The sequence below is a fragment of the Hetaerina americana genome, unplaced genomic scaffold, assembly GCF_022747635.1.
Source record: "Hetaerina americana unplaced genomic scaffold, ioHetAmer1.1.p SCAF_6, whole genome shotgun sequence".
Classification (NCBI taxonomy): Eukaryota; Metazoa; Arthropoda; class Insecta; order Odonata; family Calopterygidae; genus Hetaerina; species Hetaerina americana.
In genome coordinates this window covers 36,488,999-36,507,068 of record NW_027287205.1, presented here as the reverse complement: position 1 = coordinate 36,507,068, position 18,070 = coordinate 36,488,999, and the positions used below count along the sequence as shown (strand labels likewise).

Genomic DNA, 18,070 nt, shown 5'->3' with positions numbered 1-18,070 from the left:
TAGTCGGAGGCAGCTCTATTAAAAAAACTGGGTTATCTGTAGAACAAAAGGAATACCGAAGGATTTTTAGAGGAATACGATAATTTAACCCAATTTAAAGGCCAATTTGGCTGTTTTTGAGTCAATTGCTACATAAATAACACAAATAACACAAAAAAGTAAAAATAAATAAAAAGTTTTTGTGCCAGAGAGTAACAATAAAAGCAGAATATCTACAAATATTTCATCATCATCAAGGTTTAACTATCCTAGAATTGGTTTGTATTAACCCATTGTTCAAGTCCCGGGCATCGTTCAATAAGTCCCGGGACTAACTAAGAAAATAACATTTGTTTCGTAAAATTCATTTTTAATCATCGTCATAATCACCTTAAAGAGCTATACAATCATCCCAACGCTTTTCTAACTTTTCGATATCATGCTTGTAAAATGATTTGTTCTTGTCCGCAAAATAAGCTTCGGTTACAGCGATAACTTCCGCATTCGAGCCATATCTTTTTCTCTGGAACATCTTTTTGAGATCAGCAAGAAGCCAGTAGTCGCTGGGAGCTAGGTCTGGAGAGAATGATGGGTGGGAAAGCAGATTGAAGCCCAAGTCCTTCAATTTGGCCATTGTTTTCATTGACTTGTGGCACGGTGGTGCATTGTCTTGATGAAAGATGATTTTTTTTCTGCTTCATGTACGCTCATTTTTTGCGATTTCCACCTTCAAAAACTCAATTTAATAGTCGATATTGATAGATATTCCCTTTTCAAGGTAGTCGATGACAATTATACCTTACGCATTCCAAAATAATATAACGTTCAATAAGTCCCGGGACTTATTGAATGATGGGTTACGTGTAGCTCTCCAAAATATCCTGTCCCATGCCTTCTTTGGTCTTCCTCTGGATTTCTTCCCCTCTATAGCCTCCCCAATTGTGGTCTTCAATAAGCTACGTATCTTGCCTCGGAATTTGCCCAATTAGGTTCCCTCCTCCTCTTGCAAGTGCCCTCCTTAGACTCCTCTCTTCGTCCACTCTTCGAATCAATAGTTCATTTGTTACTCTGTCCATTTTATTTTCACCATCCTTCGGTAGCAGCACATATCCAGTGACCCCAATCTTGTTTCCCCTTCGTCTCATATCCGTAAGATAGTAGAAGCCACAATTAATTTTGAATGAATCTATAATAGACTATAGAACACATACAGACCACACAAATTTAAATTCATCCGTGGATCCACAGGAAGCTTCTGACAATGTTTAGCGAAACATAAATGGGCCATCTGAAGGAAAATTAGGATGGACTTCAATGATAGCAGTGATCTATATTTGAGGTAAATGGGTGACACGATATAATTTTAAAAAATAATCTAGAAATGCTCTCTATTTCTATTGAACCGCTTCAATAAATTACCCTGAAACCCTAACGAAGGCGCAAGGAAGGTTGTTGCTGTTTCTGGAATTTTGGCGATTTTGAAAATGAATGCATATTGGAAAAGAATTAGCATTTAAGTCTACGAGGACCTTTATTGTGAAGTATGCATTCAATTTCAACCGGTTCAAGTAGGTTCGCCATTGTTGGAGGAAGCAAGAGACAGATATAAAGCAGAAATATAGGATGCAAGCAAAATTGCGATCGAAGAAAAACAATTTATTCAGTGAAATATAGAGAAACTAATAGTAGAGGAGTAGTCAGGATGTTTTCATCGAAAAGAAGCGTGTACTAAATGTCCTACACCATCGGGAATCTAGAGAAGAAGATTAGGAAGAAAGAATAATAGATCCAATGGAGAGAGTGGCGCTACAAAATAACGACAGAATAAGCGACCAAATAGCTAGTGAAAAAGCTTATCCAAAAGCGAGGAAAACGTGAAGAAAAATGTCATGGAAGGGGTGAAAGGTGAAGGAATCCATAGAGGAATAATAGGGAAAATTTTTTTTGGATTAGTGGAAGATACTTGTACTTCTGCGAATATGACGGAGGAATGAGAGAATTGGCGGTGATGAGAATAGAATGGGAGTTGCTGTAAAGTAGTAACCTGTGGACCACATGTTGAGATCGTGATGGTGGCTCAAAATAATGCTTAACATTAATATAATTTTTCGTCTGTTATGTCATGTGGTACTGTTCCTTCCTCTGCAGCCATTACTTTTATGATTGCGCGGGGAAAATATTTGTGTTATCCCTCAATTTTTTATTTCAAAAATATTCGAACTCCAGTGAAGAATAGGCTCAAGAGACTAGGAAAAAGGATTAAATGAATGAAGGAATTAATGGCTTCACTCGTAACATTTGTGTGGAAGCATTTAAGCCAGAAATGCTGTTAATTCAATTTGCCACATGCACTCAATGGGGAAAGCAACATCATAAGAGGTCTAGATCGATAATATTTTCACATGCGGCTTATGCAGAATTAAGGATAGTCAACAGATAGATGGAGAATGACAAATGACTACTAATACCACTCTATGAGGGGAATAAAGGGTGTGTTCCATAAGTAATACAATTGAATTTCCAGCGGCGCTATTGGTCAGAGTGGGATCTAACTACTTGGAGAAGGTGGGGGGCGGGGTGAGCTTTGCCGCAAAACCGTACTCAGTGCTCTCCAAGCTGTGGAAGCGGCAGGACATCAGTTATTGTAAACCTCTGTGCGCCTCCCGTGTCACGAAATAAATGGAATCGACGATCGAGTAACGTTACGCGATTACTAAGTTCTGTGCTAAACTGAAAAAATCTCTTGAGGAGACGAACAAAATGATTCGTGAGGCGTACGGGAACTCTGTTCTGTCCTAAAGTAGGCCCGGAAAGAGGTTTAGGACGAACAACTCTCTGGGCGGCCGTCAACCAGCAAATCCGACAATAATGTGAATCGTATTCGACGATTGTTGGAATCTTACCCTCGATTGAGTATCAAGATGGTTGCCAATGAACTGAACTTGTCATCTACATGTATTTGTGTTTTAGATTAGAATGTGCAAAGTAGAAATTATATTAAAAGAAGGATTTCGTTAGATGAAGAAGCTTTTACAAATAGTAAGGAGTCAATGACAAGGACCTTAGATACGTACATCTACACAATACCTCGCAAGCTGCAGCCATTGAGGTCCAATTCTTGCCTGGCCTCTTCGAGAATAAAGATAATCCCAACCTAATTTCTCCCACATGCCCGCCACACTGATTCAATTCTCGTGACAATTCAATACAAACACATCTAACGGAATTTCACGGAATAATTCCAACTGCTCAATTAATGTTTCCTCTCATAGATCCCAGGCAATTGTCACACATTCCAAATTTGGCCTACCTTAAGCGGACTAACACCTTTCATTTACTTTTTCACTGCAGTAAAGAGATAACAATTTGTAGATGCAATATACGAGGGTCATCCGGAAAGTAGTACCCGTTCGTGCCGCATGAAGTGCTGACGACGCGAGTAGCCGCTGGACGAGGTCAGATAGCTTCAGTGGCTTGTCTGCCTTCTCTGAGCCAAGTTGCGTGACGCTAGCATTGCCTGTGTTGTTTCTGTGATTGTTTACAATGTTTAAAAAAATTGAGAACGCCGCCAGTTGTGAAGTGAGGGCAGTGATTAAATTCCTCAATGCAAGAAACGTTCGCCCATGTGATATTCATCGCCAATTAAAGGAGGTGTATGGAGACAATGTAATGGACGAGTCGTCTGTTCGGCGGTGGTGTCGCAACTTCAACATGGGGAGGGGGAACACACACGACGATGAGCGTTCGGGCAGACCGTCTGTCATTACAGACCAACTGGTGAGCTCAGTTGACGAATTCGTGAGGAACGATCGGCGCGTCACAATTGATGACATCTGTGAGCATTTTCCCAATGTTTCTCGAACAATTGTTCATGAAATTGTTAAACACCATCTGCATTATACAAAAATTTGTGCAAGATGGGTCCCTCGCGTATCTCAATGAGCTGGCGGCGAAGGACTATGCAGCAGGAATACAGAAACTTGTCACACGTTATGACAAATGCCTTAATTTGCTTGGAGATTATGTTGAGAAGTAGTTTAAAGTATCCTCTTTCAAATAAAATTTTTTATGTTTGTTAATATTTACTTTTGTGTCTTTATTTCACGAACGGGTACTACTTTCCGGATGACCCTCGTATAAAGAATAAAAATATTGGAAACTTTGGTATGGGACGTAGTTTTGTTCGGATTAGAAACTTGACTTTTGAGGCGGTAGAAATTTTGGTTTGGAGGAAAATGAAAAAAATTTACAGAAAGGAAATCAAATAGAGAAGAGCAAGGCGTGGTAGGAGAAGAGAGAAAGTTGTAGGGAGAAACTTGAAGAAGGCAGGAAAGCTAAGTGCAGGACATACGAGTTCTCGTATTAAGAGGCAATGGATTGTTGGAGACTGTGATAGAGGGGAGAATTTTAGGGGAGAAATGGATTAGGCATGCAGGATGAGTTGAAGAGAGGTGGAAAATATGTGGGGTTAAAGTTGTCATTTTGTAAATAAAGGTTACAGTATTTAGAGTCATATTAGTTGGGGTTTAGAAGTGTCCATCAAAAACCTAACCTTAACGATAGCTGACTTTTCTTATGGCGGTTCGATCGTGACTATACGCGATTTGCTATTACTAATGACGAATGATGAAAAGTAACGCAACACAGCTCGGAAACAAATATGATGTGAACCTACAATTTTTAAGCTATTTATATATATATTATTAAAACATGCTCTTAAACTTATTTGGGACACACCACCTTTTCAAACGATGTGATTTCCAATATTTTCCCTCAAAATTCATTAATATCACGTGAGAAAGGCGGGTAGGTACTGTTATGCCAACGATATTACAACAATCATATGTAATGATCAAAATTGAATCAGTTTTTTGGTGACAACTACGAGTATATGCTTTTTCGCACCACGAATACATAATTCTTCTGCTGGTAGTCCCGCAATGCCATAAGACCAAGCATAAAATCTTGGATTTTCGGTGTCAATTTGAATGTAAACAAACACGGAAAGACCCTATTTCATCATTTTCATTTTATAGAATGCACTTCAAGACTTAAAATACAGAAAATGTGGAAAGTGATATAATCATTATATTTCCATGCAATCTCCTTAGTGAATATTAACAAACGGGACCGGAGCATTTTCCTCACGAGTCTTGTCGGGTTTGTGTCCACGATATTTCGCCCCAAAATATATTACTTCCACCCTGCATCTTCCGCCAGGGGTTATTTTCCACAGGAGAGGCGAACTGGAAGGTTAAGTGGGTGCTTTGGTCCCTTCGGAGGGGTCAAGACGGGACCGGGCAGTGGCCTGGCAAGGAATCTACAAAGGATGACTTACACATGCTGACCACCCACATTCGCAATCGCTTCCAGATGTCCACTAGCGGGAACTTCTGAACGACAGGGCAGTTGCCTGACTCTAGGGCACCTTTTTTTGGTTTTATGAGCTTCCGCTGCTCCGTTTCTGATGCAAACGCACATTAACTTGGGTGTTTTCGCCCATTTCCGCTCGGTAAATTAAGTTCCTGATGTCTTAGCAGTTTAGGTATATGTAAAATGGAAATCGGAAGAAGGAACTGCACTATGGTATCTAGAACAAAAAAAATCGACGGAGAGTATGCTAAAGATATGGCCTAAATATTGTGATAAATGATAATTAATGTTATTAGTTTCCCTCTATCTGTCCTTTATATTTCGTTTTTTTAGGCGCAGCTGCAGGAAATACGTTTTTGAAGGTGTTGGTTTTTTTGCTAAAGTGATTGATATTGGTTTCATTCTCGCAATTATTCGGGTTAGGGTCAGTTTTAGATGGATCGAGGCACTACTAAACTGAACCTGGCCAAAATAGTGCAATTTATCGCAGAATTTACGATACATAACCACAAAACAATCTAAAAATAGTGCCCCAACAGTTTCCGTTAAAAATCCAACATGATAACATAATCTTAAACACCATGATTTTATGATATAATCCCATGCTCAACATTACAATAACGCGTTCTTTATCTCTGCATATTTTTCACCTCTTTCAATTCCATCAATAATGTCTATTTCCTTTCCACCATCAACCTCGATTTCTCATATGTCTCTCCTTGTCCGTAGACCAAGGGTGGCCAAACCGTGGCGCATTGGATGATTACCAGTGGCGCATTGCATCCTTGTGCCTACTTGTTTTATTTTATTGGTGTCATAACTGAATTCATCCTAGTATTTTCAACATCAAAGTTATCTCAGTTTAATCCGTAAAGCCTTTGTTCAACTTCTCCCTGTCTGAAACTGACAATGGAACTTTAGAGAAATTACTTTAGGCGGGTTTAAAAATGTACGAATATGTTTATTGGTGTTCTCATTGCGCGTTCCTGCTATAACGATCGCAAACACCGCGCACTAAAAACATAACATGTGTTTGAAGTCACGTGCGAATGAGCGGCGAGCGTTCGATAAGGGCCATCGTAGCTGAGTGAACAATCGTAGCTTGAATTTTGAAGCAGTGTTTTATTGAGTGTACTAGCGTAGTTTTTTTTAATGAGAATGATTGAAAAAGAGATTCAAGATAAAATATATATTACGTTTATCAAAGGAAAGCGCCACTACCTTTACTTGGCACGAACATAGAATTCAAATTCTACGCAATTGATATTGTGTGTGATACGACGTACGTACTTGTGATCTATTTGTTTTTTTTCATTATTTTTAGTTTTATACTTTTCTACGCTTTAATTAATATTATCCATTAAAGTGCTAAAGAAAATGAGCAAAAGAAGCCAAGAAAGTAATTGTAAGCGCGAATTCAATGAACAGTGGAAAAATGAGTTCTTATACAGATATAGCAAGGTCATCAGGAAAATCGTTTTGAATTGTTTGTGGAAGTACTCTTTCGCATAATAAAAAAATGATCTTGAGAGACACATTATAAAGTACAATATAAATATGCAATATAAAATAAAAGTATAAAACACAGCATCAGGTCAATGCAGAAGAAAATATGAAGCCTGTTCTTGGGTCTGAGTCACGAAAAGAATATGTCACTAAGAAAAAGGAAGAAATCAGAAAAAAAAACAAAATATATTTGTTAAAGTAATTAGTGAAGACTTGATGATGATAGAAGCGAATAACTGACTCAAATTTGAAGAACTCTTAGCTACTTTCAGCGAAAAATTGAACACCAAACATTAAAAAAAAACTAGCGATATCCAAGCATGCGGAAAAGTTTCAATAAAGGTAAGTAATACTTTTGTGATCTAATAGATATTGTTTTTCATACAATAATTAATTCATTTACAAATATGTATTATATCAATAAGCATACTTTAATTTAAAATTGCCACTACTGTCATAAATCATATTCCAGGACCCCTTCTATATAAAAGTCATGTGTCTTTTGAAATGGCGTGAATTAATTAATACAACTGCGCGGTTGAGTTATTTCTTCTACTTCCTTAAGGATAAGCAGATCCTACCCCTATGCCTAATTGACAACTCAATCGTTATAGTAAGAAGATAAAAAAACTTTGAGTTTGAGTTGTATGGCGCATCTGAATCGTCTGTGAAAAAAATGGCGCATGGAATGCTTAAGGTTGGCCACCGCTAACGTAGGCGATATGCTCATTCTATACCATTAGGATAAAATGCAATGCAAAGTGGTCATATAATTCATTCTCTTCAAACCTAAAATCTACAATCAGACAATATAACCCCATTTATTTCCACAAACTAATATTGAGATCTTGTCCATAACGAAAATATCGTAATATCGGTGATAATTATCGATCTTAGATATAAAGCAATCAATCAAGACTATTTACTTATTTGAAAGGTAGGTTTTGAATGTTTCCTGGCGGCTATTTGTTTCCAAGCATCATGAGAACTCTCTATTTCTTGCTTCATTTCTTCCTAACTTATGTCTGACTTAGGGCTATCTGAAAAGCTTACTCACTTCCTTCCTCCATACCACACTTTTCCACACTACCTTCCACCACGACCTTTAGCATACCTTTCAATATTCCCTACACCCAATTTCCTTGCCTTTTTCGGACTTGCCTTAGCAATTTACACTCTTAGCCCACCCTGCAATACATTTTTGAAACCTCAGCGTGTGTCTTCCTCTCTGTCCTACTTATTTTCTCAATTTTTCTCTAACACACCCACATGTCAAAACATTCCAAAGCTACGATCACTCTATTGCCACTAAGTCCAACTTCCATTAAAGCGCTACGATTCATGTTGAAGTCTTTACTAATCCTTTTTTCTCATCTTAACTCAATGTACCCGTCATCAATTTTCTTCATTCTGGCAGACGACTCTTTTGCTGTCGAAATGCCTCTCGAAATAATCGCATTTAATGGTTCATTTTCCTCTAAAATACTGCCCAAGACAGCAAATTAAATCTTTATGAGCAAATTAAAATTATATGAGCAAATTAAAATTATCTACAGCGCTATATTGTAACTCTTTGAGACACGTTTAGCAAAACATTCAGTTCGCTATCTTTTTTAAGAACCATGTTAACCGTGATCGCAACTTTAAAACCTTAATGGAATATCTATCCGTCGCTGTATATCATAATACAGAATGGCTCTGTTGGTTGGATTAATACGTTACATGCAACGAATACCGTCACCCATTGGATAACGATAGATTCTAAATACATAGGACAGATTGGTGCCACAGGTCGGTTTGAAAAAATATATCTACATGCGTTCTTATGGACATATCGCACCGCCCTCCACGATATGCTTAAAAATAAGAAATCTACGCTGCAGGAAAATGAACACCACGCACCCGAGCACACCACTCGACAGGAACGCAATAAAGTGAGAAAGCAATTTGTAGGTTTGGTGAAACATCCACAGGTGCCCGAACCAATTTCCCCAGCTTGAAGGACGACCAAATTCATTAAAAGCTTGAGAGCCATTCCCCCGAATGGTAAGTGGAGGGGGCGGAGAGAGAGAGAGAGAAAGAGGGGAAACCAAAGAGAGAAGGCAATGGAGCACCTGAAGAGCGGAATGATTGACAGCCCTGAACAGCACGAACATTAGGTGAAGAATCAAAGGTCCAATATCCTACGCAGGCGCATCTAATTGGGTTCGTTCAGGAAGAAGAAATACCTCGGGGGAAAGCCAGACGTATTCTTCCCTTCATTATATTAATTTTCGCCGTTGACACTATCGATTCAATGTGTTGTACGTAATACAGTATATCCGCAAGTGCCCTGAAATCTGCGACAAGGACGTGTGGCAGGGGGTATTAGGGCACCAGCCATCTATATCGGCATATTACCCCACAAGTTGCTTTAAGAGATTGTGGCGGGAATGTCCGGGCACCCGACTTTTGAGTCCAACTGCGCCCTTATATATTTATGTATGCAAACATTCAAAAAAGAAAACCCGCCATATGGCGAACAAATAGTCATTCACATGGAAATAGATATAAAGAAAAGGGATAGGGATGCATGTAAAGGACGAATACAGGAGAGGTGGGGAAGGCGGAATCGAGCAGATCACAAACGCAAAAATATTTCCTGGACCGAGACTTGAACACCGGATCTTTCGACTTGCCGAACCGATGCTCTAAACATTTGAGCTATCGAAGAAATGTAATTTACACTGAAATCTGCGGGCCTTTATGCAACCAAGTGTCCCGAATCTTTGGCTAAGAGATGGCGTTAGGGAGCTGTTTCACCTACCAAAGGAGAAATAGACGATACATGCTAGAGGAAAGGACAGAAGGAAAGCAATCATACAACTCATAAAGGATAGGAATAGTGTATGTCGTGGCACGCATAGTCAGAAGAAAGAAACGAGCCACAAAGAGACGCCCCGAAACCTCAGAAACACGCGCCGCGAAACGCACGCCTGCAGACCCCATACAAGTTACCTTGATAATAACACAAGTTATCGGAGCATCGCCGAGGGAAGCAACGCTGAAGAGCCAAGCGCTGGGCAGCGAAGAAGAAAACCGGCAAGGAGCCGGTGGAACCAAGAAAGTAAGTTATCGGAAACCATGGTGTCAAATTAAAAACACAATTAATAAGCATGTTCTTCCGGCTTGGCATAGGTTTTGGATGGGCCTTAGCACTAGACATTACTGTAACCGTAAGTCCTAACTAACACGGCAAAAAACATCCTTAAATCCAAAAAGTCATATTACAATAACTCATTCTTCAGATCTGTATACTTTCTTCTTCCCTTCATTTCGTACAAATATCGATTCTTTTCCTCCCTCAACGTCGCCTTCCCACCATTTTCCCTTCTTTCACCCTCTTTAGCATTCCAATGCCCCTTGGTATTTACCCTTGCCACTCGTCATGCCTTCTTCGAACTTCTCCCAACAGTCGTTTTTTTCCCCTACCGTGCCTATAAATTCGTAAATTTTCTTTTCCGTCTATTTTATTTTCTCCATTCTTCTCCAAATGCACATCTCAAACGCCTCAAATTCTAAGCTTATCTTCCTGCCTCAATGACCAAAGTCTTCGAGCCATAGAAAATTACGTTCAACTTCAAAGTTGTCTATATAGTCTTTCTTTTCATCTTTACTCAAGGTGAGAGTCATCAGCTCCCGCATCTCCGTAAACGCTTGTTCATCTACGGCAATTCTTCTTCTGTCTCCCCACCCACATTTAAATTACTCCCTAAATATATAAACTATTCTACCTGCCCTATTATGTGACCCCAAAACGGAAAATACAGTGTGGAATTTTACGCAGAGATTTTTACTATTCTGCATATTATGATGAATTATTTACGTTTCTTATATATTTTCGCCTAGTATGCAATACATTCAGTACACGTGATTTTTCCCCTCGCCCGTCCTTCTTGTAACAGGTTAATACACCAACGGAAGCATGTTAGAAACTCACCACACTCTAGACTGCAGCTGTGACGCCATTTGCATGGATGGCGAATGAAGCAACGTCTGCGGCGTCCTGTCCCTTTGGCGCCTGTTTTTGAACCAGTTCGACACCTGAGAGCAATTAAAAATAGCGTCATTACATTGCAATCAATGCCGGCTTGAAGTAGTGGCAGTTATTAAGGGAGGTAATTGGACAGGAAAGAACACTCGAGATAATAAATTGAAGGCCGATAGTTATGCCTTTAATATAAACATAAATATAATAACATCAGAAATTTAATTGAGATATTTAAGATAAGAGTGTGATTTAGCTTTGCATAAGTGGGGAGACAAGAGAGAACACGGGTATGGTGGAGGAATCAGCCTCAATCCTTGAAGAGAGCAGGCAAGACTTAGACGTATACCCTGTGATTCCGTAACAAAATCGCCGCTCGTCATCGGTATTCCAAAGGGTTTAAATCGCCAGGGTTTTACACAAAAGCATGCGAAAGAGCAAGCTCATCCGCTCAAATCCTCAACCTTTCAGGTAATTTTATTTCAAGCAAAAATAATCTCTAGAAGTTTATCAGGAAACATGCCTGAAATCCATAAAAGATTATGTTTTGGCTGTTCAATTGAATTAATCTCGATTTATTTTAATTCAATGGTTTCAGGCTCTCATTTGTGACGGGTCATGATCGCTGAATGAGTGAAATTTGTATTTTTTCACACTAAACTTTATTCAACCACTACCCATTTCGATGCGCATAGGCGACATCATCATATATGTATGATATATCTGATGATGTCGGCTATGCGTATTAACTGGTAGTGGTGGTATAAAGTTCAGTGCGATAAAATACAAAGTTTACTAATTCTGACCCTCTGCATCATTTACTTTATTGGGTGACCAATTACGACGAACATCACGGGCTCGAATATCCCTCCCTCCCTCCCGTATTGGTGATCGATTGATTAGCTGGCGAATGAATCTCCTCCGCCACGCACTCTCCCCTCCCACGACGGAGTCTCACCTGCGTGAGGGTCAATCCTGTCCGCTTGGCCAAACCTCTCTTCTCCTCGGGCGTAGGGTACCTGTTTCTCCGGTAGCAGTCCTTCAAGGCAGCTCGCGATCTCTCCTGTTTGGTCGTCATGCAACGGAAACAAGCATTGCTGAAGTGTAATGGAATTTCGAACCTTTGTCGTAATTCCCAACACCAAAAACATTCACATAATCGCAATAAAATCTTAATCTATTATAAATAATATTGCGAGAAGCGAGTATGCCCCACGGGGATTCTGGAGGAATTATTTCGGAGGCTTATTGATTCTCGAAGATACCAAGCAAAGACTTTTGGAATGGTACAGGACTCCTAAGTTTTCTAGCGACACTCAGGGCATAATAATGACGCCAAACTATATTGAGAGGGATCAACGTCGCATTAACATAAGAGGGATAGGCACAGTCACAGACAGATCCAAGTACCCCTTCTTCATACAACACGTAATCGTAACAAAATCGAATCAAAGGGCTCGAAAAATGTATCTCATTTGAATGACAGAATTTAATAAATGCATAAGATAAAAAAATATTGCATGATCCCTATAGGCATATATGTGCACGAGTTTTCGTTTTTCAGTTAACAACGATAATGATATCATTAGTCCAAGGAACAGAGTTAAATGGATGAAATAATGAGTGGACGTGACTGGGGCGAAAGAAATGGAAATTATGGAGGGAATCAGTTACTGAAAATAATGGCAAAGAAGCCTTTTTTAGCTTTGCCTACCCCGAAAGAGAATGGCGTGTAGGACATACTTGTAAAATGGGAAAACATTTATTTTTATTGGATTGAACGGATGACCTAGCATTAGCTAGACAATAAGCCAAGGGGTTTTTACAATCATTACTTAGCGCATTGCAGAATAAAATTGATAAGTATGAGGTTAGAATTCATTAGAAGAAAACGAAATTAATGAGATTCTCATGGAAGAGGAAGGCTTAAAGTTGGAGAACATGAATACAACAGGTAGAACAGTTTAGATGGAAATTTGTGGAGAAGAGTGGACAGAGGAAGAATTCTGGCATTGTCTAAACAATTTGTATCCTCACTCACATGGTCGAGAAGCTCTTAGCTGATCCGCGTGCGAATTTCCGTTCGTTTGTCCGAGAGCACTCGCGGCACCAACTTCGCGCACACCTTTCTCATGCCTATGTTTTCGGTCACAATTCGATGCATATCATTTTTAGGGATGCCAAGTTCATCAGAAACCATGTGAACACTTAATCTGCGATCCCTGTCCAACAAAGCCTTCACTCCTACAAGATTTTCGTCACTTTTTGAGGTCGTAGGGCGTCCTGAACGTTCGGCGTCTTCAGCATTGATCTACCCATAGGGTTATCATCATAAGCTGCCTGGAGGATGTCATGAGTTTCCTTCCGGTTTTTTACAGTTTCATGCAAAATTTGATGGCGCAGTGCTGTTTGAATAACCAGTTCATGACAGAACGTAACGAGGTCACGTTATAGAGGTTTCGCAAACGAACGATCCGCACTCCGCAAAGGCTGGGAACCAACCACCACCGACCAACAGCCTTTCCTGAAAGTACCCTCCCTCGAACCAAGCCAGAGAAACAGCCGGTCGTTAGTTCGTCAATTCAGGAAAGAAATAAGTCATACTACTTTTGGAACCGACCTTGTATCTTCAAAAACCTACGAACGTGCGTATGGAAGGGCGTATTTGGTCTGCAGCCAGAGTAATTAGTCATCGGTGACGTCCCATTTAGTTTCATTTTCGTAAGTCAAAATTGATTTTTCTTACCTCTCTCGTCACGTCATATTTCAGGGAAAAAATATCCCTTAACTCTCCCTGTTATATAAGTAAATTTGACATTCAATAACTTTATCGTCACGCCTTAGCAGTGTCGTGCCAGGTCGGATTTATCCACTCAGTTTCAGCGTTAACGTCGAATGATTTGTATTTAATTACAAGTTTGAAGTCGTTCAATTTAAAACTCTCACATATCTTAACCCAGGATAACCTTCAATGTAACCTTCTCTCCCTTCATGACGATTCTTCAGGAAACTTGCAGCTTTTCTCTCTGCTCATCGAGAAAATACGAGCTTTAGGCAGCCGTAAGTAATAACTCAAGGGGCTCACCTTGAAGCAGTATACGGTCTCCTCTCCGTCCCAGATGGTCCGGGGAAGCGGATGCTTCTTCCTCAGCCTGTATTTGTCCACGGCACCCAAGGGCCTCCCCCGCACCCGCTCGGCCTCCCTGTAGTGAGCCCTGAACCACAGCTGTTGTAGCTCGCCGTGATGGGCGGCGGCGAAGTTGTGGCCTTCGAGGATGGCGTACAGCTCCCGGAAGGCACCACGGTGGAACGCAACGGCAGCCCGGGCCCTCAGCACCGCCTCCCGCGTCTCTGAACACACCGACGGGCCCGCCGCCTCAGTACCCTCCCTAAGAAAAATGTGCCGGAGATTATATATAAGGTAATCTACCGGTTAAGGTAGGCCGCCGCTTGGATGACCACAACTACCAAATAAATATTTTGGTTCTTGCAACTAAACACACTTCCCACCATATAGCTAGCACTTCCGCATTTGTTTTCCTTTCGGTCGATTTTACCCTCTCCATTCTTCTCCACACAACATTTCAAAGCCTCCAATCTACGCCGAATAATCCTGCTCCAATGACCATGATTCCTCGCCGCACATAACCACGCTCCATATCATAGTTTTGACGACCCTTTTCTTGACAGTCTTACTCATGGTCCCTCCTCCTTGGGAAAGCTTACCAAGTCTACTGAAGCCAAGTCACCTCCTTACGTCCTTTTTATATATACTATGACAATTTCGATTTAAAACATTTCCATTCCACCTGCTTTCTTTTTTACCCTCCTATTTTCATGTTAGACTAAGTCATTATCTTTCTGGAAAAGTGCATAACCTTTGTTTTATTTATATTAATTCTTATCCCATATCTATATCCAATTCGATCAAAGCAATGATTGCTACCCCTTGGCTGACTGAAAAACTAGAGCTTGGTCACCATCAGCAAACCCAACTGATTTTACGAATCCCCCGCCCACTTTCATTCCTACCTCGAGTTCTTTCCATGCCTTTTTTAATCATTTCCTCCTTATATATTTTGAACGGTAACGGTGATAATGATCAACCTTGCCTTACACCTCTTCCTGACACTGCCCATCCGGACTCCGCGTTCCCCACCCGCAACTGAGCAGTCTGAGACATGTACAGGTTGCGGATTAGCCTCCTGCCCCTCCAATCTATTCCTTTTTTTCTGCAATATACTTATTAGTTTTTCCCAAATCACTCTATGAAACACCTTTTCGAAATCTACGAAACAGGCAAATACGTCCTGATTTTATTCTATATTCCTCTCGATTAGTGATCTCATTACTGCAATGGCATCGCGCGTGCCTCTCCCCTTCCTAAACCCAAACTGATTATCCCTTAAGTAACCATTTGCACTACTCTCTATCCTTTTGTTTATGATCCTTAGAACAACTTTTGCTGCGAGGGATATCAATCTTATTGTCCTGTAGTCCTCACATGATGTAGCCTTCACCTTTTACGGAATATGAATTAACACATCTCACAAAATCTAACATACAGGCTTCCCACCGAGAGGGCCCAGGTTCGAATCCCGGAGGCGGCATATTTTTTCAGTGATATCCCGATCCCTATTTGAGGTGCTTTGTGGAGAGCAATTTAAGTGAGTAAGACGTCCGTCGGATGGAACGTTAAACTGCGGGCCACTTGGCGCCTTCCGACAAGAGTAGGCTAATGCCGGGTTTCTCTCCTTCCTTTCCCATCCATTCCTAATGGCGCAAATGGCCATAGCTGTCGTTCGCCTCCCTTAAAACTACTACTACGAGGAATTAAGGTATTGACAATTTCATATCCCAAAAATGTCATGATGGGCAATACAGAGAAAATGAGTCCTGGCACCTGCGGGACTTGACGCAATCGCGAGAGGCACGAGGCCCGGCAGCGAGAGAGGCAAGGCTTCCTCGATCGTCATTGCACTAAGCCCTTGCAAAAGAAAACCGACCGCAGCAGGACAGAAGATGCAGAAGAGGAAGACCGATTTTGTTAGAATAGAAACTTGGAATGTTAGGAACATGTTGAGGACAGGAAAATTAGAGAATATAAAGCGAGAAATGGAAAGAGGTTTATAGATATTTTAGGTTTATGCGAGGTGAGATGGAAGGATAGCGGGGATTACTGGAGTGATAATCATAGAATAATACACAGCGGCGGGGACGAGATCCAATGAGGGGTTGCCATAATATTGAATATAGAGGTAGGAAGAAGTGTAGTCAACATAGAGCAAGCAACGAATATAATATTACCAATAGAGATTAAAGCAAAACCGAATAAATTGTTCATTGTTCATGCCACCGAGCAATCATAAGGAGGAAGAAGTCGATACAAAATATGATCAGTTAGAGGACATAATCGCGTGTTTCACTCCTGTGTGAGGTGTAAGGCGTGCTGTAATCTCACGAAATCCTTGCAAAAGAAAACCGACAGCAACAAGACAGAAGACGCAGAAGAAGATGACCAATTTAGTTAGAATAAGAACTTGGAATATTAGAACGATGTTGAGGGTGGTAAAATTAGAAAAGCGAGAGTTGGAGAGAGGAAATATTGATATTTTAGGTCTATCGAGGTGAGATGGAAGGAATGCGGGGATTTTTGGAGTGATAGTTGCAGAGTACTATACAGCGGAGGGTAAGAAGTCAACGAGGGGCGGCAATAACATTGAGCAAAAAGTTAAACCTGGAGGTAGGAGAAGATAGAGTGAATAGGGTGGAATTACTCAATATATTGCAGAAGGTAGGACTATACTGGATGCATAGAAGATTTATCCGTAACCTGCACCTGCCACAGAGTACTCGGGTGCCAGTGAAGAATGAAGCGTCGGGATAGGCAGTGTTAGGATGTAAGACAAGGATGACTTTTATCACCTCTGTTCCATAAGGTATACGTGTAGTAAATGGTAAATTACGCATAACAAAACTTTTGGGGAACCGCATGCTTCATATTCATCCTTTCTAACTCCCTTAATTCCATCCAAAAATGCCTCCATCTACTGTGCTTTCCCACACTTATCCCCTCCGCTTCACAGTTTTCACTTTCCCGTTGCGTCTCAGTATTTCTTACCACTACTTTTCTGCCTTCTTCGAATTCCTCCTATCCGCCCTCTCTTTACACCTACCATGCGTCAAACTTAATCGTTGGTTTTCCTTTCCCTCCATTTTATTATTATCTCCATTCTCCTACACACCAGTATCTTAAAGGCCTTCAAATCTAGGCTCGTCCCCCTCCCCAAACGATCATGTCTTTGAAAACCATACAAAACTACGCTCCATATCACAGGTTTTTACTAAAAAACCTTTCTTTATAATGTAACTTGAGACGCCTGTCATCAACTGCTGCCTCTACGTTAACGCTTCTACACTTAACGCAATTTTCCTTTCTATACCTCTACCACTTTGCCCACCCTCATCCAAAATATTTCCTAAATACTGCTCTACTTGTTCCGGTTTATGGCCCCCAAACTCAGTATTTGGACTGTTAATAAAATTTAAGAAGTAAAATGAAACTCGTAGAGGTGCTTCATCGCAGAGAACTCACCCCGACTTTGAGCCGTTGGATGAGGCCTGCCCGCTATCCAGGAGCAGTTCGCTGGGTGGGAGGGACCAGAGGAAACGCGCGAGGCGGTCAACGTCCCCGGAAAGCCTCAACGTCTCACAGATGCACGCCACCTGCTCCGCGTTGAACGAGAAGGTGTTGTTGCCGGCGGCAGTCGAATTCGCCGTAGGGGTCCCAGCCGGGGCGGTGAGCTGCATGGGCTGGAGGGAGGGAGGGTGGACGAGGCCGTGGTCGCCTCCCTCGTCGACCACGCCTCTCCCCATGGTACCCGCCGCCTCACCCCCCTCCGAGCCTCGAGTTACCCCTCCGCCGAGGATGGGCGAAGGATGGGCTCTGGCCAGCGGGAGGTCGCAGTCTTCATCCGAGTCCTTCCAAGGGAAAAATTAGGCGAGAAAAGAAACAATAATTATATGCCATGCACAGCTTAGCTTCCACCTATGTCTAGATAGTGATCCCGCATGATTACAAACACTCACAATACATGGAATAGCTTCAAAGAGGCTAGTTGAGGAATATTAAAGCTTGGACTCGGGAACCAAATCCAGATAAGATTGAAGTAGTAGTATTTAGGG

At 41.1% G+C, this 18,070-nt stretch overlaps 1 protein-coding gene across 1 annotated transcript in view; it reads right to left on the bottom strand.

The window, feature by feature from the left end:
- The window catches only part of LOC139695304 (homeobox protein SIX6-like), a 35,551-nt gene extending 17,790 nt beyond the window's left edge, over positions 1-17,761 (bottom strand). Inside the window, exons 1-4 of the mRNA XM_071594006.1 lie at positions 17,515-17,761; positions 13,971-14,236; positions 11,844-11,948; positions 10,838-10,941 (exon numbers count right to left, since the gene is read on the bottom strand). Coding sequence (XP_071450107.1) covers positions 10,838-10,941; positions 11,844-11,948; positions 13,971-14,236; positions 17,515-17,761 — 722 coding nt within the window. The remainder of the gene's footprint in view (positions 1-10,837; positions 10,942-11,843; positions 11,949-13,970; positions 14,237-17,514) is intronic.
- Positions 17,762-18,070: the final 309 nt, after the last annotated feature.